Source organism: Mus musculus, chromosome 10, assembly GCF_000001635.26.
Source record: "Mus musculus strain C57BL/6J chromosome 10, GRCm38.p6 C57BL/6J".
NCBI classification, from domain to species: Eukaryota; Metazoa; Chordata; class Mammalia; order Rodentia; family Muridae; genus Mus; species Mus musculus.
In genome coordinates, this window is record NC_000076.6 from 83573451 (window position 1) to 83597345 (window position 23895).

The window sequence follows — 23895 nt, forward strand, 5'->3', positions numbered from 1 at the left end:
CTTAATTTTCACTGTGGAGACATGCACATAATTATGCACATAATGCAAGTATTATTTCAGTTAATATGGAGAAGTTTATTTTAAACATCCATTTAGTATTCTGGGTTTTTCAGCAGTCTTAAATCTAAAACATATGCAGAATTTTGATAATGCAGAGTATTAAAGTGTTTTGTTGCCTTTGCTCAATTTGAAAAATAACTTAAGTTTTCTGACTTTGTTTAATGATGTTGGGTGAAATGATTCAGAGAATGTAAAGTGAGGAAGATAGATCTCTTCCCTTCAGTACTGAAGGTCGCCACTAATTACTCATTGCCTTATATTGTAGAGTCCAAGCACAGTGTGACTGCTGTTTTTTATACTGGCATCGCGCTGTCTTCCCGATTTATTTAGATGATGTATATGAAAATGCTGTCGATGCAGCCAGATTACATGTAAGTACAGAGTAATATAAGAGTAAGTGTCATTTCTAGTGACTTTGTAAGTTTCAAATAGGTCATTTGATTTAATAACCCACCCTACAACTGACCTGCAATGATATATTGAACAGTTTTATTATGCATATCTAATCTAAGTTCATATAGTTGGTAGTTAAGTTGTATATCAATTGTTATGAGTAAAATTAGACCTGTTGTGCTCAACCCTGTCGAGGCAGTTAACCACCTAACCCTCTGTGCTTGTAGTTTTCCATTCTCAGCTCACTTGATTTGATCTTGCTCAATAATTTTGACACTTCTTGGCAGGCTGCATGTTACTCAGTTTCTCTGTGGAAGTCTGTGTATTTGATGTACTTAGAATAAAAGACTAGTGAGTGTTAGCTTTTCTTCTTTTTCATGTGTGTGCCTATATCACGGGTTTCAGGGTTTTAGGAAAATAAAGCAGTCATAGGAAAGTATTTTCCCTTTAGGTCAGAGTTTTTGTATGCAATTACCTTTGCAATTTTATTTAAAATTCTGCCTTTTCTAAACTCAGGTATATTTTAATTTTCTTACTAGTACATGTTCAGTGCTTTACGAGACTGTGTGCCTGCCATGATGCATTCAAGGCATTTAGAGTCCCATGAGCTGCTTTTGGATTGCTATGACAAGGAAATCATGGACATTTTAAATGAGGTAAGATTATATTGAAGATAGAAAGTTTAAGAGCAGTGCCTTGGGGGGCTGGAGAGCTGGCTCAGCGGTTAAGAGCACCGACTGCTCTTCCAGAGGTTCTGAGTTCAATTCCCAGTAACCACATGGTGGCTCACAACCATCTGTAATAAGATCTGATGCCCTCTTCTGGTGTGTCTGAAGACAGCTACAGTGTACTTATATAAAATAAAATAAAATAAAATAAAGTAAATCTTAAAAAAAATAAAATAAGTAAAAAAGAGCAGTGCTTTGGAAGATGTTTCAGAGTGAAGCTGACTTCACTGAGTCAGAAATTATTTAAACAAACCTAGGTGTAACGGTGCGTACTTATAATTCCAGCACTCAGGAGATTGTGAGTTCCAGTCACTGACCCTTTCTCAAGAAAACTCAAACCAGTCATTTATAAGTTACTGTGTAAACCATGTTTGGAAGATAGGACTAAACATGAGTAAACCTCCTAACACCTTCCTGTTTCAGTGTGATAGAAATTATGAAAAATTTTGTATAATCATATTCCCTTTTTGCTAGCCCTTCTGGGTTATCAAACCTTGCAAATGATCATGAATATTTTTATTTAAAAATATAGGTAACTGGCTAGCTAGTATTTGGTACTCTGATAGACAAGCAAAGGTTACTGTTGACATTGAAATGTCACTGTTAACACAGTGAGTTTTGTGTGTATGTGGAGGCTCTCTGTGCACCTGTGCTATGGTGCGAGTGTAAGGTCAGAGAGCAGCCTTGGGTGTCTGTCCTTGTTTTGAGAGAGGATCTCTGTGTGGTTCACACTGTACAAGCCAGGCCAGCTAGTCCTAGAGTTCTGAGGAGTTCTCTCATCTTCCATTTCACTCTAGGATTACAGATCTGTCTAGGACTACCATGCCTGGCTTTAGGGGTCTGATTCTGGGGGTTTGAACTTGGGTCTCACACTTGACTACAAGTGCTTTTAATCTGCTGATCCGTTTCTAAATCCTCATGATATAAGAATTTTTAAGATTTATATGTATTTTTCTTGCCTGCATATGTTTGTGTACCATGTACATGCAGCCCCTGTGATTTTTAATGATAATCATAAGGAAATCTATTTTTCTTTACTGTACATTGCAAGGTTATTTTTTTTTTTTTTGCTGCTACTCTTCATAAATTTTATGCTTTGTATTACATATCATGTTCCACATAGTGAGGTTGGCTGTTATTCATGAAAATTAAATTTAAAATATTTATGAAAATAAAGTCTCAGTATTTATCTGTCTCTTGGCTTTAAAAAATATATTACACTTTTCAAACAAAAATAAAATTTTACCATTGAGAGATTGGCATCTTAAGTCAAGAAACTTGTTGGTCAGTTTGTCTTCGGTGCACAATGAGGGTCAAGGCATGCGCGTGTAGGAGTGATCTGCAGTGGGAGCCATCTTGAACAGCTCTGGATTCCCTCTGAACAGCATTTGCTGGATAAGCTGTGTAAGGAGATCGAGAAGGACTTGCGGCTTTCTGTGCATACTCACTTGAAGCTGGATGACCGGAACCCCTTCAAAGTTGGCAGGAAAGACTTGGCGCTCTTTTTCTCTCTGAACCCTATTCGGTTTTTCAATCGATTCATTGATATTCGAGGTGAGTTAGTGCTCTTCTTTGTATGCTTGTCCTGTGTGTCTTCTGACCTGTCATGAGGATCTTTTGTTCATTCCTTAGCTCTTTCTGTTGTTTCACTTTTATTTCTTAGCAAATTGCTGTGTAGCCCAGGTTGGCCAAGGGCCGCATCTATAGCCCAGGTAGACCTTAGACTCATGGTTCTGCTACGGCTTCTGAGTACTGGGATGACAGGGGTATTCCACCACACGTAATCCTTGGTTTTGCCGTTACTGTTTTGTTTCGTTTTTTGTTTTTAAATATTTTGAAGGTTTCACTCTCTGGCTGAGGCTGGTTTTGAACGTGTGCTCTTCCTGCCTCAGCCCACTGAGTGTTGATACAATTACCTTATTTTAAAGGAAAACTTTAATTTTAAAATCATATGGTGTTTTTTTCTTTTAACTTCATTTCTCTTTTATCATTCATGAATCAAGCATAGCAATTTGTGGGGTTTGTTTTCTTTTGTTTTTGTAGCTTATGTAACTCACTATCTGGATAAGACTTTCTACAATCTCACAACAGTAGCTCTTCATGATTGGGCCACTTACAGTGAAATGAGAAATCTGGCTACGCAGCGTTATGGTTTGGTTATGACAGAGGCACATCTTCCTAGCCAGACTTTGGAGCAGGTATGTGCACAGTGTTTCTGGTATGGTCTGATAGTGCGACAGTATTAATTTAAGAAATGTTTTCTTTAACCCTAATCAGTCAGTCTGTCTGTCTATCTTTCTACCTATCTATTAGGCATGTATTTTATGTGTGAGTATTTTGCTTTTATGTGTGTATCTGCACCATGTTAGTACCTGGTGCATGCAGAGGTCAGAAGAGTGTCAGGTGTCGTGGAACTAGAGTGACAGGATGAACTGTGTGGGTTCTGGATCCAACACCAGGTTCTCTGTAAGAACAAGTACTCTTTACTGCTGAGATGTATCTACATTCCCTTAATGTATTTTTTAAAGAAAGGTTTTGTTATATAAACCTCATATTTGTCGAGAATAAAATATTAGATGGTACTAATGGGCTTTACAGTATAATGTATCATTGTCATCCTAGAGTTCTGCTGAGAATGTGAAATACATACATTTACACACACTCTTCAGGAATGTGCTAAGATAGTGAGATGGCTTTACAGAATTCTAAAAGACATATACAAAGCTGGATTTGAAATGGGTTAGTACGTGGAATTTACTGCATCAGGAAGACAGCTCTCTGTATAGTTGCAAATCGCAAAGAAGCATTGGGTTTTGCTAATTAGCTGATTTGTAATATGTGAGTATTTTATGAATGTAGCAATTTAGGCTCTCAGTTATTTTGTAAGTATTTCTTTTAAAAATAATTTAGTTAATACTTAAAAACCATTTATTCTGTCCCAAAATTTGAGGATCATAATACCTATTGTACATACCTGTTGATCATAGTACCTGAGGAACAATAATACCTGTTATATTTATGGACTGTTTCCAGGGTCATTTTGTGTGTCCTTATATTCATTTATTTAAATATCTAGTATATGTTTAGAGAGCACTGGATAATCAACTGTGTTTTAGGATTCAGTTCATATGCTTATAGCCTCAGGGGAGATAAAACTGTATGTGAAGAAACTTTTAGGGTAGAATATAGTAAAAGGTACAGTATTTATGTGTATTGTGATGAGACTTTGAGTACTAGTTAGGAAAAGCTGTAGACTAATCTGTGGTTTACCACTGAGAATTAGGGAAGCATGTGGAGAATAGAGGATCTTAATAGAGTTAAAGGGCTCAGGGCCTGATGGGAAAGTTCAGCGTTGAAAGCACTTGCTTTTCTTGCAGAGGACCTGGGTTCCCAGCCCCCACATCTTCCATGGGATCCAGCAGCCTCTTCTGACCTTCGCAGGCACCAAGCACACAAGTGGTGCACAGACGTATATGTAGGCAAAATACCCATACACATTAAAATACATACATACACACACACTCAGAGGCAGAGGCAAGAGTTCTAGGACAGCCAGGGCTATACAGAAAAACCCTGTCTTAAAAACCAAAAATATATGTTTATATTATACATACGTATTTATGTGTGTTAAATGTGTGTGTGTATGTGTGTATGCACACACACACACACACACACACACACATACATATGTATATATATAAACTGGACGGGGGCCTGAAGATGTGGCTCAGCAGTTATGAGCCTGTAGTGCTCTTGTGGAGGACCTGAGTTCAGTCTCCAGCACTTAAATCAGAAGGCTCACAACTGCCTTTAAGTCTCCCGCAGGTGATCTGATACCTTCGTTTGTACACACTCTCATTTTCATATAATTAAAAAAATAAAACCAAATCTAAAAGGGATTTGGTATAGTCAAAAGAAGCATAAACCTTTGAAATTAGAGTTTCTAAAATTCCAGTGTTCTCTCTCTGCCTAGTTGTTTGACCTTAGAAAACTCCATTAGCTTCATTTTCTTCACTTCCGGTGTTTACAAGAATAATACCCACAGAAGTGGATGCTCACAGTCAGCTGTTGGATGGAGTACAGGGCCCCCAATGGAGGAACTAGAGAAAGTATCCAAGGAGCTGAAGGGGTCTGCAACCCTCTAGGTGGAACAACAATATGAACTAACCAGTACCCCCTGGAGCTCGTGTCTCTAGCTGCATATGAATCAGAAGATGGCCTAGTCAGTCATCATTGGGAAGAGAGGCCCCTTGGTCTTGTAAACTTTATATGCCCCAATACAGGGTAACGCCAGGGCCAAGAAGTGGGAGTGGGTGGGTAGGGGAGCAGTTGGTGGGAGGGTATAGGGGACTTTCGGGATAACATTTGAAATGTAAATGAAGTAAATACCTAATAAAAAATTGGAAAAAAAAGAAGAATAGCTACTGTTTCTGAGAATTACATGTGAAGAATAGTTCTTGTTTAATTTCGTAAAAGTAGTATGCATTGTTCCAGATGTTCTTATGTCTTAAGTACTTTCTGGAGTATAGTCATTAGTTTACTTTGTAAAAAAAATTGAAGAGACATTGAAAGATGGTCAGGAAACAGGTGTGACGCTGGGTCTTGTGATTTAAGTTGTGTCTGCACAGGTAGGAGGGGTAAAATACAAAGCAGCCAGGCGTTCTCAAGGAGGTGATTCCGGCTGTGTAAGTGGGGAGGGTCTTGGACTTTCAGTGGTGCTTTTATGTAGTTTTAAAAAGAATGTAAACTGTTGGTCAGCAGTGTATCAGTAAGGTGTGTTGTGTTGGTACACATGTGGCTGATGATGCTTAACTAATAGTCTTGGGGTTTCTGTGTGGATTTTGTTATAGGGACTCGATGTCCTGGAAATTATGAGAAACATTCACATATTTGTCTCAAGATACCTCTATAATCTCAATAACCAGGTGAGTGGATTTAGGAGGAGATTTTATTTATTGTTTTGTGGGGTTGTTTGTTTGTTTTTTGGTTTTTTGGTTTTTCGAGACAGGGTTTCTCTGTGTAGCCCTGGCTGTCCTGGAACTCAGAAATCCACCTGCCTCTGCCTCCCAAGTGCTGGGAGTAAAGGTGTGCGTCACCACGCCCGGCTGTTTTGTGTTTTTAAGGAAGGATTTCACTCTGTAGTCCTGACTGCCCTAGAATTTATATGTAGCCTAGGCTGGCTTTGGGCCTTCAGAGTGTTAGGATTATTGTGGTATACTACTATGCCCAACTCGGCTAAAGCTGTAAATGAGAACGTCTTTATTAATAGGACAGCCAAAAGACTAGGAATTGACTTTTCAAAGGTGAAAATAAAATGTGTAAAACAGAGTAATTGCTTAGAGATTTACAGTGTAACTTTGGCTAGCCTGGAACTCGATGCATACACCAGGCTGGCCTTGAACTCACAGAGACTTGCTTGCCAGGCCCTGGGACTATAAAGGAGTGCACCACCACAACTGCAGTTGTTTAGACACCTGGCTATTGTTTGCTCCACTGTGGTGGTGTCGTCTTCTTAAATGGCTTTTCAATAGGTCATCCTTAATGAAACAGATTTCTAAACTGTCTGGGTTATTCAACAGTGTTTGGAATTGGCTCTAATTGTTCATAAATATGTTTGCATTGCAGATTTTTATTGAACGGACAAGCAACAATAAACATTTGAATACTATTAATATTCGACACATTGCTAATTCGATTCGAACACATGGGACGGGGATCATGAATACAACAGTAAGCATCTTTTTGTAGGTTTGGTGGGTAATAGACTTGTCAAATTTAGTAATTTGGAAGATGAGTTTTACAGACTATTTTGGTAAGCACACATTACTTCCTGTTTATATCATGCCTGGATTTCCATTTTTCCTGATGGCATAAATAAATATATCTCTTGTTACCATTGTGTTGGATGAGGGGGCACCATGGTGGAAAAAGCAGTGTATGACCTCTTAACCGTCTGCACCGTAGTTGTTAGCAGTGGGAGTCAGTACATTGTATGTGCCTGTTGGTCTCTTATGCTCTCTGAAAATGACTTTGGAAATGAGTCATTGGACTGGCTTATAAACTGTATTTATAAACTATGTAATACTTGAATCTCAGCTCATATCTCATTCTTCTAAAGATTTGTGAATCTGGGTTGGCCTTCTATATAGTCATTCTCAAAAGTACCTGCATTTCACCTTTAGAAGTTATGGCAGCTGAAATGTAATGATTTGATAATACATGTTAAAGTTGTCTGCCACTCTGCTGGAAAAGGAAGACCAAGGCCTCTAGCGCTGCAACAGGTATATTGATTGCCTTGTATGCAAAAGGCTTCAGAGCCATATAGCTAGATGAGTAATTGTTTATACCTGCCTCCAGCATCCTGTTCCTTACATAATGTCCTTCCAGCCTTGCAGGTTAGTAATAAGGCACCTTACTGATGGAGGTGCAGGGAACATGAGTATTTCAGCCATTTAGAAAGTATATAAGAGAATTCTAGAAATTTCTATGACTTGGGAGATCAAATAAACTATTTGAACATTTCAGCTCCAGTAGTAATTGAACTTTATAAATAGTACTTTTAGATCACCTACTCTGTAACTTTATTTGAAATTTCATATTAACTTTTTATTTTTTAATTTTATAGGTTAATTTCACGTACCAGTTTTTGAAAAAGAAGTTCTATATATTTAGTCAGTTTATGTATGATGAGCATATCAAATCCAGATTGATTAAAGATATTCGGTTTTTCAGGGAGATCAAGGACCAAAATGACCACAAGGTATGCTATGTATTCTTAGGAGCCTGAGTTCTGACTCCCACCTTGGAATGACAGAGGTTTATGCTGGACTTTGGTACTTAACGTCTCTGCGGGTGTAGTGCTTGCATGTGTCTCCTGTGTCTGGCCACTTTCTCCTGTATATTTCTTATGTTCTCTGTAGGCTTAAGCATAAAGTGGAATATGAAATGATCATTGTAGCTTAGATTATTTTATTTTATAATAATATACACACCAAAACATGCTGGTGTTGAAGCACTTACACAGTGTCAGGTGCATCTGCCATCCCATCATGTCTTTTCCCAGTTCCTTGCCTGGAGGCAGGAGCTTTAGTGAGCAGTGTAGTATAGGGCCCTTCCTAACCCTTCACAGTAGACATGTGTGTCTTCACACATTTACACAGTGCTGCTTTTTACTGCAAAATAGAGCAGTATTGGTTTACATTGTGTGCTTGATGTCTGAACATATCCCTTCCTAGCCACTTTTTAAGAGTTAACCATAAAGGGGACTTGTTTAATCCCCAACTAACTCATGGGTATTTTAGTTTTCTCATCTTCTGTTCTTATGAACAGAGCCACAGATAACATATCTAATTGGAGACCATTTCTGAAAGAAAATATCCCTGAAAAGAAGTTTCTAGAATAATGGATGAGAATGAGTACTTCAGATTTCTGGCACGTGCTGTCTAACACTCTAGAAATACTACACAATTGTTTCCTACCAGTAGTTTTTAGGAATGCTGTTTTATTGGGCTGGAGATGTAGCTTCTTGCAAGTAGGCTTTTCTGCTGTGCCAAAGGCCCCAGGTTCATTCCCCAGTACCATAAGGAAAACAGCAGTAACCCTGAAATAAACAAAAGCAATGGATGCTGCCTTCATAAAGAGAATTCTATTCTTCTTTGCCCTCCCTGTGCAGGGTTTCCCTTTGTGAAGTAGAGAGCTGTGGAGCTGTAGGAAGTAACTAGTGCAGGGGCAGTGACTGTGAAGATGAAGAGCACACACGCTCACATGGTTCTGGACCTGTTTGCTGGTTATAGGACTACTTGGATCACACTTCAGACTCATCTGGCCATAGCCTTGGTGTATAATAGACCTCAGTGTGTTACATTGTAGAAAAATAACTACTGAGACAGAGTACAGTCATCAGTAGACAGGTGTACTCTATGTCTTTTTACTGGGGTGGAAGTTATGAGTAAGCATGCTGCTATAGAGAATTGCTGTCCTCGATACAGATGATCAGTTCCCTAATTCCATTAGCCAGAATGTGTAAAAGATTTTTCTCGTCTCTAAATTGATGATGTCGACTAGAAATTTTGTTGTGTTTTATGTTTTTGAGACAGGGTCTCCTGTGAGGTTAGCCTCGAAGTGGGTCTAGAACTTTCTTTCTTCCTGATTTCACCTCTCAAATGCTGGGATCATAAGTTTGTGCCAATAAGCTGAACATTTCAAGCAGCTTATATATTTTATGGAAGGAATGTGTTTATAAAGTCTTTGTCAAAAAGCCTATAGAAACTTGGTTACATATCAGGAACAAGTACATCTAGGGGTCTTAGTTCTTTTTCAGTCTGATAGAGTGGTTAGGGGATCAGAATGGTGGTGGGGATGGTGGCATTTGTCCTCTAGCGAGTACCAACACAGCAGCCACAAAAGCATTGTCCTGGAGCACCAGTGGGCTGCTGCTGGGCAACAGACTGGGCATGAATTGACCTTGAATACCAAAAAGGTTTCATTATATAGATTTGTCATTAGACTTGATTTTTAAATAATAATGAGATACAAAATTAGAAAGGACAGTGATACTGGCATCAGTTTAGTAAGAATTTTATATTTTAAGGGCCTAAAAATACTCTTGAATTTATCTCTTTAGTATCCTTTTGATAGAGCAGAAAAATTCAATCGTGGCATAAGAAAACTTGGAATCACACCAGAGGGACAGAGCTACCTTGACCAGTTCAGGCAGCTCATCAGCCAGATTGGTAAGTCGCTTCCAGGGGTCAGGAAGTACAGGTGCCAGGATGGCGGGCACCGTGTGTATGAGACGGCTCTTGGAGTATGTGAATACCTCTACCTGACTCCAGCCCACTTACTGAGCTGTTGTGTGGGAACTAGATAAGTGCTTAAGTAAAGTTGGTTAGAACAGATTAAGACACTGACATAATAACTACCCCAGAGTTAACATTAGGAGTTAACTGGTAAGGAAAAGTTAGTAGATTAGTAGGTTCCATGTAAATTTTATTACAGTTTAGATACTGAATGATGTCATTTTGTACGTGTGTAGGATTTGTGTTTTAGAAGCAGACTTGCCTTCTGAAACCCAGGACATAATTTTTACAAAGAAGAATTACTCTAAAGCTCAGTGTTCTCCAAGCTGTTCACACGTGAAATCCCTGGGAATGCCTGCCGTCACAGCAAGCATTCCTGTGAAATAGGCACAGAACCACTTTTAAAGGATCCAAAGAGAATCTTAGAAACAAATGCTGCTGTTGACACTCCAGCCATCAGACCAGTCTTTTCGATTCATACCTGTCTGCTGAAGTCGAAACTACTGACATTTACTGAGCATGACTTTGTATATGCATATATATACGTACACACACATACATACATGCACAGTATGTAAAGTATTATTTCTATTCACTTATCCTGAAGGATTTAATTATAACAAATAAAGGTATTAGATGCTGATGATATGACAATAAATGGAGTCTGTCTTCTAGAGTTTAATTTAAGATGAGGAGGTTGACATACAAGTAATGTATCCAGTTTGATCTAGGCCAAAGCTGACAAATGGTAGAGCCTGGAGTTGAACTTCAGGAGCCTGACTAGGGTTTTTGCTCTTAACTGTTATTCTCAGCTAGCCTCTTACATTTTAATCAATCAATATTAATTGAAACAGTCAAACTAAGTATTTCATTTTTAAAAGATGCATGTTACATATTTTTTTAAAAGCCTGAACAATTGGAATAGTCTTTAAAGTAGATCATGAATAATTTTTGTTGTGTAGCATTAATATCAGAGCTGTAATTCTTGTAAAAAATTACTGTTACCTTTTTATTTAGCCTATTATTTTCTTCCAAATAATTTTAGTTCCATTATATATCAAATTCCTATTGTGATCCAAGACATGTTTGCTCTAGGGATGGGATAGTGAAGAACTCAGAGGTCATATGCAGTGGATCCTTATTTTAGCTGGGGAGAGAGGCAGACAAAGGCCCATTAATAAGTTCTGGATAAAATGTAATGAGGCTGAGCAGTCCTGTGTAATGATATTCAGGAAGACTTCCAGGGAAGTGACGTTGAGCAGGGACTTTAATAATGGGACAGAATAAACCTTGTATGCAACTGGGGAAAGAAAATCCTAGACAGGCAGGCAGCTGGAAGTGTAAAAACCCTGAGTCTCCTTGGCATTTTTGAGGAATAGTCTAGAATAGGGCTAGAATGAAGCTAATGAATACCTGACTAGCAAGACACAATGGAACAGCAACCCTGAGCAGGGTCATACAGGCCGTGGTGACAGATGGAGAATGGATGCATCCTGATAGGGAACTATTGTAGTTTTCAGGAAGGGCATGACAGCCCATCTGAATGTATGAGATCCAGGATTTGATGAGGTGGAGGGATACTGTGGCTTCTGACGTCGTAATGGGAAGTCAAGCCAGCCATGGCATATCACATGGTCTAGGCAGCAGACTTGGAATGTGGAATTTGGTGAGGCTGGTTTTGATCCTCCTCTTCTTATGTCCACTGACCCGGGCATTGAACCCAGGTCCTCACACTAGATGGCATGCCACCATATCTTCAGCCAGATCCTGGCTGTTTTCGAGGAAGAGCTGGTGTAATTGTCCATTGATTCTGTATGAGATGTGAAAGAGAGGAAGGAGCCAGGGTGAAGTGAGGGGTGGTGAGCTCAGGGCATTGGACCCAAGCAAATGAAGGGACAGAACTGCTAGTTCTGAAGTAGGCAATGTAGTAGGGGATAAAAAGATCCTTAGACTTGGGTGTGATTAATATTTTAAATTTGTCTTTGATATATAGGTATGAGTACTGGATAAAAGTCTAGAGATCAGAGGAGTCCAGGCTAGAGAGACAAATTTGGGATGTACCAAGTAAAGATTCCCTGACACTACTTTAGAGTGAGTGTGTGATTGTGTGTGTGAAATTTTACTATAATTTTAAAATGTTTGACCATTTTAATGAAGCTAGCAATTCTAATTTATCAGTTAAATTACGTTTATCTTAAAATGTTTATATCTAAATCTAACTTTTAAATGCATAAATCTGTAACTTTTTTTTGAAATAGAAACTAAAACTATAGAAGAATATTTTGGTATTTAGGATTGGAGACTTCTCAGTTGACTACATAATATAACTTGTTTTGATATCAGAATTGCTCATATAAAGATGTGCTTTTTTGTGTGTGATTTTTGAAGGTAATGCTATGGGCTATATACGCATGATAAGATCTGGTGGTCTTCATTGTAGCAGCAATGCCATTAGGTATGGATTCAAACATAATTTCTACCTTTTTTGTGTAATTTAATCTTTCATGATACTATAGAGAAGGTATTTGTCCTTGTTCAATACAATTTGAGGCTGTGGATCTCTTGTTACTGCCCAGACCTCTGCCCCTTACATGTACTCAGTTAACCTGTTTTCTTCCTAATGAAGAAGAACATGTTAATCCCAACATCCAAGGAACTTTTTTCTCTTATATTAACATTATATTATGGGGCTAGAGAAATGGTTCAGCAGTTATTCCTTCAGAGTACTTGGGTCCATTCCCAGCACCAGTATGACTGTGAACAACTGGCTGTCACTCCAGTTCCAGGGGATCCAGCGCCTTCTTTTAGCCTCCACAGGCAAAGACACACAGGCAGGCAAGCACCGATACACATAAAATAGAAATAAATAAATCTGTAAAAAAAAAATTTAAAGAAGGGTGTGTGTATTATATATACATATATGTGTATATATATAAATGTATATAAGACTTATTTTTGAAACCATTTCTTTTAAGGTACAGTAGATTGATATTTTATCAGAATAACTAATGAATGTAAAGATTACATTTTGAATATCAGGATGTGATCGAGTATAAAATTTTATTTGGAACTAAAGTGATGTTAACAACATTACACGCTAAGATTTCCCTGAGTTCTTATTCAGCTCTTGGTGTTCTGTAGTCCTTTGATATGTTTTGATTGCGTACATTTTACTTGCCCTGATGAATTCCTTCTCTCACGTAGATTCGTGCCGGATCTTGAAGACATTGTGAGTTTTGAAGAGCTCGTGAAAGAAGAAGGGCTTGCAGAAGAAACACTTAGAGCAGCCAGGTAACCTGATGAGTGGGAAGTTAAAGCTTGCTTAACACCAAACAAGACCAGAAGGCACTGAAAATATATATGGCAGTATTTTGTAGTCTCTACTTAGCAAATGCATTGTTTTTAAAGACTACAGTATTCTAAGATCTTTCCAACTTAACCAGAAAGTGCTCTTCTGAAACCTGCTCTCCACATGCAGCATGTTCTTTCTGAAGTGAGTGACCTTGGTGATGCTTAAAACCGTATTTGTAAAATAAGTCAGGCAGTGCTGAAGACATGGCTCTGTGGCTAAGAGCACTTGTTGCTATTGTAGAGGCCTTCAGTTCCCAGCAGCCATGTGGTGACTAAAATGTTACTTTCACAGAAGAGTTGAGTATACTGATGGTCCCTGATCTAAGTTAAATGATTTTAATAATGATATTATAAAAATGATAAGCATACGATTGAAGCCATATTTCTTGATTTTTAACTTGGTTCTTTTTCCAAGCAATCAGTATGCACTCTGATTATAGTGATGCTGGGCAGGTGTAACAGGGAGCAGCTCCCAGCCAGCTGGGAGGTTTCTGCTCTGGCTAAGCTTTTCACATGGCCAGCTTACTAGGATGTAGCCATGTCCCAGGATGAAGAGCACCTGTAGTGATATCATGGGAATCTCAAAGAACCTTGTGTGGTGAAGGCTGAGAACAGTAGTGGTTGTGCTTAACTCCCCAGACAGTGCAGCTGCTGTTGTGAAGACTGTAAGACGCTCGGCTCCTAAGGAGGCCCAGGTCAAGGGTAAGCAGGTACTGAGAAGCACGAGTGAGGAGGTTAAGTCAGCAGAATGGAATTACAGAGAACAGGGGCTCTCAAGAAACAGAAACCCAGCCAACAACTGTTATGGACCAGATACTTACTGCCAAACCTAAAGTCAAGCCTCAGAGTCCACATGCTGAAGGGAGGAAAGTCCTGCAGTTGTTCTCTGATCTCAGCATTTGCGTACACAAGCACGTGGATGCACACCCACCCACATACATGCTCTCACACTAGTGTTCTAATAAAATGACTGATGCCATGGCTCAGCAAGTAACCTGAGCTTCCCTCAGAACCTTGTCTTCTGACTTGCACACTCGTGTGTGCTCATGTGTGTGGCACATGCACAGTCATGCACATGCAAGTATGCACATGTGTGTGGCACACACACAGTCATACACGTGGATGTGCATGAAAACAATACATGCACAAAAGTAATACAGACTACTCTTTCAGCCCTAGGATGCTCTATTCTATTTTAGGGACTAAGTTCATTAACTAATACTGACTAGTTTCTGCTCATTCTAAAGTTCAAGGACATTTTATGCTGTTTCCTGATTTGGAGTGGCATTACATAACCTAATGAGAGACATGGATTTTTAAAACAGCCGTACCTTTAAAATGAACCCAAAGAACGTTTTATTTTTGATATTTTGTAGGCATTTGGACTCAGTCCTCAGTGATCATACACGGAACTCTGCTGAAGGTACAGAATATTTCAAAATGCTTGTAGATGTTTTTGCTCCAGAATTTCGAAGGCCAAAGAATATACATCTCCGAAATTTCTATATCATTGTTCCTCCTCTTGTGAGTATTCTCAAAACTAGAAGTGAGTTATTGATGGGTGTTAATACAGATTCAGTTTCCATAAAGCATGGTGTTTATTCTTGCCTCCTGGCTGTCAGTGAAAGTATGGTGTCAGGGTGTGTTCTAGAGCTTGGGCTTGCTGTCTGTACTGCAGGGTTAGAGTTGGCCGGCTCTCACTAGCCATGGCAAGAGAGACCCTGGGGACTGTCAGTTCCTGGAGTAGATGCACATAGGATGTGCGCCATAGGATCATGTTAACTGTAATGCAGATTAATTTACTATAACATCATTTGTTCCAAAATAGCTTTTAAGAGCTTACTTTTTGGTATAACTTCTCTTTTCAGTTGTAAGTACTAGCACCTGAAATAAATTTTGTAGTGCTTTCTCCTAAAATATGTTTTCTTTACTAATTTTACAGTTGCTGTCTTTAGCTCAAGTTATCAAAACTTACATTATAAAAGCAATTATAGCAGTGAGAGAAATGGTTTATATTAGCAAAAAAATCTGTTTCTAGGTTTCTATACTACATCTTTTACATTTTTTAGTGGATATCTTTAAAATCTGAACACCCCTCAGGCATATGTTAGCTTTGGATTACATCTGACTTGGATGAAGAAGAGTGTTTCACAGTTTGGGATATGAATTACTCCATGGAGTACTGGCCTAGCATGCATGAGTTCCTGGGCTCTGTCTTCATCACTGTATATCCTGGATATGGTGTTCCGTTCTTATAACCTCAAAGTTATCCCTGGCTAGCCTGGACTATATCGGGTGGTGTCTTTTAACAATGACAACAAAAGCTGCTGGAGAGATCAGTCAATAGTTATATGTACTGGCTGCTCTTCCAGAGGAGCCAGGTTTAATTTCTAGTACCCTGCATGGAGGCTCACGACTGTATCTACAGTCTCAGGGAATTTGACACCCTCTTCTCACTTCTGGGGCACAGCATACATATGGTGTACACATACACACACATGCAAACATTTATCCATCCATCCATCCATATATACACACATACATACATACATACATACACACATAAGCAAACATGCATATACATAAAAGCAAAAAAATTTTAAATGCTTAAAATAATGAAAACCCTTTCCCTGACTCGCTAATAATAACAACATAGTCTACTGGTATCAACACCTATTAGAGACTGTTAGGTTGTTATCCACTGCCACCACCTTTCTCGTCAGATATCTGTTACTTACTGTTAGCTTTGTAACTGATGTGGCAGAGATGCTCTTGCACGGCTGCTGAGTGCTCAGGCTGAAGATGTTGGTTATTTGCTGATACTGCATGAACTTGAATTCTCCCCACATTTCCTTAACTTAGAGATCTTATATTCAGGCCATGGTGGGGACTGGGAAAGCATTGATGAGCTTTGTGAAGTCTGGATTTATAGAAAATCAGTCATGTAATAGACTAAGTGCAGCACACAGACATAGTGTGCTATTTTTTATGCTTTGTAGTCTAAATCTTGAGGGCGGTAAATATAAATGAGCTGCCAAAAAAGATTGCAATGGATGTTGATAAAGATCTCACAGATTGTGACAGATGTTTTGCAGGTAGCCACTGCTCACTAGTGTTCTAGGGGAGCTGTGACGGCAGAAGGGAAGATTGCTTTGTTACAGTGATTTATGCTTTGAGGAAAAGTAAAGCCATTTCTCCGTCCCTTGTGGCTTTGTGTTTGACTTAGCGTTAGTTAGCCTCTTGGAAGATTCAATGTTTTCACTCCAAACTGTGCACATCACTTCTAGTGAGCACTGTGCCAGGGCTAAGGACCCATGGAGGGTCCCTCTCGTAAGAAAGTCCTCAGGAGGCACGCAAGGACTTGTGTTCTCACCAAGAGACAGTTTGCCTGAGGCACATGTTCAGGAGCTGAGAAGAAATTCTCTTTGTACTTCTTGAAATGCCTGTTATAGCATCTAAATTTAGCTGATTTTGTTAGCTTAATTGTTTTTCTGTATCTTCTCTTTTTAGACTCTGAACTTTGTAGAACATTCTATAAGTTGCAAAGAGAAGTTGAATAAAAAAAATAAACTAGGAGCTGCATTTACTGACGATGGTTTTGCCATGGGTAAGCGCAATAGAACTATTTTGCCATCGATTTGTGTTTCCCTTAAAATGGGCTCTTAAAAAAATTGCTTGAAAATGGGTTTATGTGCCTTACAGTAGATTATTTTTCTCAGCAGCACCTGCTACCAGTGCGAGCTTTTAAACATGGCCTTTCTGTCATTCAGGCTGTCATTGACCCCACCACGGAGCTTACTGTCTGTCTGATTTCCCCTTCCCTTGGGCTTGCTCTGTTGTGGTTTTAGTTTTACATCTTAACAGTTAGTTTCATTGGTGCCTCTGTAATGTCCTCTTTTCTGTCAGTCAGCTTTGGACGTTTGCATCATGAATAAGCTTTTCTCCTTTCAGCCCCCCGCCCCGGTTTTCTGGTGATGTCTATGATTGTGTTATTTTATTTTTATTTTTTCTTTAGTTTTTTAACATTTTCCACTTATTTTTTAAAGCAGAACCAGAGAGGTTGTGGTTAACGTTATCATTTTTGTTGAGAAATGTGACTTGAAAGTGTTGCTTCAGGTGCCTAGCCTGGTGCGTGGAGCTGTGGATGCAGGGGAGGAAGCGTTTCTGTACTCGCTGTGATTCACATTTTGCTTTTGCTGACTGTAGGTGTGGCTTATACCTTAAAGCTTTTGGATCAGTACCAAGAGTTTGATTCACTTCATTGGTTCCAGTCTGTTAGAGAAAAATACATAAAGGAGATCAGAGCAGTTGCTAAGCAACAGAACGTGCAGTCAACTAGTCAAGATGAAAAACTACTCCAAACCATGAACCTTACTCAGAAGCGACTGGAGGTCTATTTACAGGTAGTGGATCTAAATGCCCTCCGACTGACTTAGTGTGTATTACACTCGATACCCAAAGCCGTATGGCAAGTGAGATAGTAGCAGTAAAAAGAACATGTATTAGAGTTGATAGTTGGAATCCATTGATCAGAAGAAAATTAGATTGGGGTAGGCAAGATGGTCACTGGATAAGCTGCCCTAGGACTGGATCAGATCCCCAGACCCAGGTAGAAGCTGGGGAGGTACAGTTGCCTGAACTCCTAGTACCTAGAAGGCAGATGCAGGAAGTGCCTTCCAGCAAGCTGGCTAGCTAGTCTACCCAGAGTCAGTGATAGACCACGCCTCAACACACAAGTGGAGAGAGAGTAGCCTAGGAGGCTACACCTCCATACACACACCCACATGCATGGATACCCAGCCACACATGTAAACGCGCATGTACACACCAAGCACATGTGCACAAGACAGTACTACCTTACTGTTTCCCCATAACTAATTTTCTTTTTATTTCAAATTTCTCATGTAGGAATTTGAGCTGCTGTATTTCTCCTTGAGCAGTGCAAGAATATTCTTCAGAGCAGACAAGACCGCAGCTGAAGAGAACCAAGAAAAGAAAGAGAAGGAAGGTCAGTGCGTGGTGTCAGCGTGCAAAGACCCCAAGTCTTGACAGCATACATGAGTGTCCCACTGTCTTGTTAGGTGTCTCGTTTACTTAATCTTCTGGAAAACAATACAGCTCTAGAAATGTGTGGGTCCCATGAGATAGAGAAGAAAGGTCCTGTAACAGAAACAAGTTTAACAAGCAGATTCTTGGGTGATGTTGAGGAATCGGGAGGGAAGGGAGCTGATGGACTGCAGCTGGAGACGGCTGTGCGGAGCAGGCGGTTGGGACAGCAGTGGAGTGAGGAGCTGTCACTTCCTGGGCTCCTGAGGGCCTGATAGACAGCATCCACTGTCTGCATGGGAGGTCCCGAGCATCATGCAGCAGTGCTGTGCCTGATGGTTGTTTCCATCTGAGCCGCAAGGACAGCCTTGTGCCCACTCTGGTGGGGTGAAGGAACCTCACACACCTTATTCTTTGTAGAAGAGCCTTGCTCAGCATCATAGTTAGTGTCTCCATTTCTATCAAACCTGACATGGAAGGGTGATTGTCTTCTCTGAGGAATAGATGGTTCCTTTTTTTCTGTCATGGAAATCATGAAATTTCGTTACAGGAACTAGGTGATGTTTAGTTTTATGGGTTTTTTTCATAAATTGAGATGTATAATATTTTCAGAAAATAAGGTGGTGCTTAAAATGTTTTTTATTTTAAAGTACCCCTCTCCATCTTTGTCACAAGTGAGCAGTTCATGTGGGTAGACACTTAAGTGAAGTAGTTATTCTTGTCAGTGTTGCATATGTTAAATGTTACTCTCCAGGGTTAGGTATTAGAAGCATATCCAGGTATCTTTGAATCTGGACACTTCGTGTATTTAAGCCATAACTTGTCCATACTGTTGTTTGGGTTCTTGCTCAAAATAACATATCCCGGCAGATGCATCTGAACTGTGAGCTGGGACCATGTAAAGTGACAGTTGTGACTTTGAGTTTGCTAAGGCATCTATCTCATGGCACAGCAGACCGAGCAGATGGCAGGTGGGCTATGGAGCTGCTCTGGGGCCTGCAGCATGAAGACAGCAGGAGCCTCCCTGGCCTTCAGGCTCATGCTGTAGCGCTCTTGTCTTGTTCTTCAGGGACTGCTTGATGGCGTTACTCACGTGCCTCGTCAGTTTTCTTTTTAAGACTGTTGGGCTACAATTTGCTTAGTGATGAGAGTTGCTTAAATTAGTTACATTAGTTTAATAACTGACATCTGCTCATGTATGATATATACACATGACAGTTTGCACCAAGTGCCAAGGATTTGTTTGCACAAATAATAAAATGTTGTTTTTAAAAAAAACTATAGCCAAGTAGTGATGGCTCACACTTTTAATCCCAGCACTCAGTGGCAGAAGTAGGAGGCTCTCTGAGTTCGAGGCCTGCCTGGGCTACAAAAACAAAACAAAAAGTAAATAAAAATAAATTATGAGCTGGGTGCAATGGCTCATGCCTGTAACCTCAGTATTTCAGGGGCTGACACAGAAAGATCACTGAGTTCAAGGCTACCCTGGGCTCTACATTTGAGCTCTAGACCAGGCTGGCTTGCAGAGCCTTGGAGAATAAAATGAGGAGCAGGGAGACTATTCAGAGGGAAATGCTTAGAGAACTTGAGTTCAGGTTTCCAGCATGCATGTAAAATCCAGGCATGTCTGCAAGCCCAGCCCACCCATGGGGATTCACTGGCCACCCTGTATAGCTAAGCAGAGAGCCCCAAGGTCTATTAGAGTCCCTGCTTCATGGGGCAGGAGAGCTGTCTCCACAGTTAAACGCGCTGGCTGCTCTTCCAAATAACCTGGGTTTGGGTTCACTTCCCAGCACCTGCATGGCAGTTCACAACCATCTAACTCCAGTTCCAGGGGATCTCATGCCTTCTTCTGGCCTCTGCACCTGCCATACATTTAGGCAAGTACCCATACCCATAAAATTAAAAAATTAAATTTAAAAGATGAGGAGAATGATAGGGGTACACAGCCAGTGTTTGTTATCTGGCTTCTTCCAGATGTGAGTGTGTGCATGCATTCACATACATGTGTACATGTACACCTATACCACACACACAAAGGAAGTAAAATAAGTACTCAGTACTGCTGGCTAGGCACTCACCTGGGCTATTCAGACTCTCACATTCTAGCTGCATTTCCATCAGTAATGGCAATACATCACAAAGGTGATTTCCTGTGTGATCAAGATGGATGGAAGATTTCTCTACATACTTAAAAGTAAACTAACTAGTATAATTTGTGATGTTAGGAAAACGTTTTATAGATACAACTTTTTAACTGACATTTAGTACTATAGCTTTTCTCATATTTATTATCTTAAAGTTGACATAATTTTTCTATTGATGTTTGTACTTGTGCTTTCAGAAGAAACTAAAACAAGCAATGGAGATGGACCCGAGAGCACTGTGTCTGCAGATCCCGTGGTGAAATGATGGTGTGCAGTCGTCAGACGTATCATGATGCTTTTCCAGAGACATGGATGCTATGGCGTGCTTGATAAGTTGTCATTTCCCAGGTCACACCTAAGGAGACTGTACGGACTGCTCTGGCTCTGGAGTCAAGTCCACTTTATTTCTGATGCTCCAGCTTTCAAGGGCCGAGAAGCAAACGGTAAGACTGGATCTTTGGAGTGTAGGCTGAAGGCGCCCCTGTGAAACTGCCATGAAGCTGGCGAAGGGCAAGTCCAGATCCCTAACCCATCGCCTCCCTTCCCTGTACTCTGTGTGTGTTTGTAATTTGTCTGTGTCTTTGATTCATGTTGATCTCAAGTCATGGGAAAGTCAGTGCATATGCGGTACACAGCCAGTAAATAACGCAGTTAAAAAGAGTTGAGCCTGAAAGTCATGAAGCATCTGTATCAGAGACTGTGTGAGGATGCTAGACATGAGCAGACTGTTACTGCCTGTGCACAGCGTGGCCAGCTGGTGATCCTTCCTGTGTTGTTGGATTCCACGTGACTCACATGAGCTGCTGATGTCTTTGGTGAGACATTTTATAATAGTTTACATTGCTTTGGGAACATTTATCCTCCAACAATTGCTTTAAATTTAAGATTTAATACTCAAAGAAAACTCAGATTAAGCCATAGACGGGACCCACTTGACATTTCACTAGGTTTGAAGGCACTCTGTGATACTAGGGAAGAAAAGAATGAACTATCTACAGCCAAACTCAGGTTTCTTCATTACTTTAAATTGAAATCTTGGTGGCAGTTTAGACAGAATTTTACTTTAAATCAAGTATAATCTAAGATATAAGATTAAATAATAACTGCACTATGACAGGTGTTCAGAAATATACCACTGTGAGAATGAAACTAGTTAAGTCACTTACTGATTTTAAAAGAATGAAAGACTTTGAGCAAATTTAGTTCCCAACAAGCTACTAGCTTTATTTTTGTAAAGGTATGCTAGCTGATAGTTAAATGGATTAATCATGGCCTTTTTTGAACGTATACTAAAATGATGCCTTTGGGATGGAAAGGAAGGTTTAGAACTTTAAATATAATACAGACCTTTTTTGGGAATTGCTTGTTTTTTATTGCATTTACCTGCTTAACCATTTCTTTGGATACATCTTGCATGTAATCCTAACACTTAGAATTCTGACATTCTTCCTTGGTTCCCGCTTTTGGAGTGGAGATACAGTGCCCAACCTAGACTCAGTGGTTGCGGTCAGGGCAACTGTCTCAGCCCAAGCTAAATACTTTGACTGTTAAGTCAGAAGAAACAGAATAGATTGGAAATGGTTTTTATTATATAAACATGGCTTATAGAATTATGAACAAAGAATGGATTAAAGGCATTTAATGTTTGTAATTGATACTAACTGTAGAGATGGCCCTAAAGCATGCTGCATAATTAATAATTTATATTTTCATTATTATAAATGTTTATATTAATGATACTGGATTTGATTATATCAAATTAGTCACCATTTTATAGTACCAATATTTCTGTCTTTTTCTTAAAAATGTTCTTTAATTATTCCTGAACATGAGAGTTCACATATTCCTTGGACACTTAAAATGGGAAGTGACAGGTAACTGTTTTAACTTTAGTTAAAAATAATGTCACTGGGGCTGGTGAGATGGCTCAGTGGGTAAGAGCACCCGACTGCTCTTCCGAAGGTCCAGAGTTCAAATCCCAGCAACCACATGGTGGCTCACAACCATCTGTAACAAGATCTGACGCCCTCTTCTGGAGTGTCTGAAGACAGCTACAGTGTACTTACATATAATAAATAAATAAATCTTTAAAAAAAAAAAAAATAATGTCACTGTAGTCTGGATAAATTATAATAAGTTCATGTATTTGAAATAAAGTCTCTGATGAGAGAAATATTTAAATGGTATTAAACTGCTGAGCAACAGGGCTTCAGTATGTTCACACCTGGGTTACTGTATACGTTGGATGATGGTTTTCTTTTGCTAACAATATTTTTTCAGAAATATTGTAATTTAAATATTAACATGAGTGTTTTGTTGTAAATTCACAGAAAACTTAATGATGTTCAAATTCTCAGGAATTAAGAACTAACCATAACATTGTCAGTTCTGATTAAATTTTGTAAAAGACAGCAAGTTTGTTATCTCACTTGAGTGGGGTTCTCCTTTCCCTTGGCTCAAATAGAATACAATACGTATAATAAAGCATTAATAAATATAATTTCAAAACTGTCCTTCCATTGGATGCTTAAGGTCAGAATTGAATGTTGTCAGCCAGTGGGTTTTCAATGTGCTTTTGCTGGTGTGTGGAACTGCGGATTGAACTAGATAGTTGTCTGCTCCTTGACCCTGTAGTACTTGTTAATCTCTTAGGTTCCCTTCCATACATTATGTGTGATCTCTTTTAAAGAATTAAATATATCACCAGGTGGGTGGTGTATGCTTTAATCTCAGCACTAGGGAGGCAAAGGTCTGAGAGCATCTCTGAGAGTTCAAGGCCAGCCTGGTCTACAAAGTGAGTTCCAGGACAGCCAGGGCTGTGACACAGAAAAGCCCTGTCTCAAAAAACGAAGAAACGAAAACCAAACACACAAACAAAAAGGATATAAACATATGCACCTAGACAAAAACAAGCATGAATTGGGATTGAATGCTTATGTATCACAGATAAAGACTTTTCTTGATCATTCACAGGTCGCTACTCTTAAAACCCAGCATGAAGTTACTTCCTTTCCTACTCCTGGAAAGGGAGCCTGGGTTTCTGTGACATGTTATAATTAGCCATTGTTCCTGTTTACAAATAGGACCTGTTTTGAAATTGTAATAAATAAGGTTTTTATTTTTCCCTTAGAGCGAGTCTTACTGTAGCTCAGGCTGGCCTGAAACTTAAGAGTTGCTTTTTGGCCTCTCACATGCTGGGGTTACAGTTATGCACCACCACATGCAGCTTACTTAGCATTACACTGATAAAATGGAGGTGTGGGCTTACTGCTACGAGTGTTCCTCACACTGGGCTGCGGGGTGGAGTAATTCTCTTTACAGCATTTGTGACAGACATTTCAGAGTGTAGTCCTTTTTTTTTTTTTTTTTTTT

At 39.5% G+C, this 23895-nt stretch overlaps 1 protein-coding gene across 7 annotated transcripts in view; it reads left to right on the top strand.

Annotated features, from left to right (window-relative positions):
* Positions 1-23023, top strand: part of Washc4 (WASH complex subunit 4) — a 52854-nt gene extending 29831 nt beyond the window's left edge. For 6 of the 7 annotated variants that reach the window (XM_017313963.2, XM_030245113.1, XM_006513737.4 and 3 more), the window contains 15 exons: positions 326-431; positions 993-1109; positions 2567-2735; positions 3225-3379; positions 6032-6106; positions 6807-6911; positions 7807-7941; positions 9805-9913; positions 12368-12434; positions 13184-13270; positions 14707-14854; positions 16841-16937; positions 17537-17733; positions 18239-18338; positions 20721-22934. In XM_017313963.2, coding sequence (XP_017169452.1) covers positions 326-431; positions 993-1109; positions 2567-2735; positions 3225-3379; positions 6032-6106; positions 6807-6911; positions 7807-7941; positions 9805-9913; positions 12368-12434; positions 13184-13270; positions 14707-14854; positions 16841-16937; positions 17537-17733; positions 18239-18338; positions 20721-20788 — 1735 coding nt within the window. In that variant the 3' untranslated portion in view covers positions 20789-22934. Of the gene's footprint in view, positions 1-325; positions 432-992; positions 1110-2566; positions 2736-3224; positions 3380-6031; positions 6107-6806; positions 6912-7806; positions 7942-9804; positions 9914-12367; positions 12435-13183; positions 13271-14706; positions 14855-16840; positions 16938-17536; positions 17734-18238; positions 18339-20720 lie in introns of all 7 variants that reach the window. The other variant, NM_001033375.2, reaches the window with a different exon arrangement.
* The last annotated feature ends 872 nt before the right edge of the window (positions 23024-23895 follow it).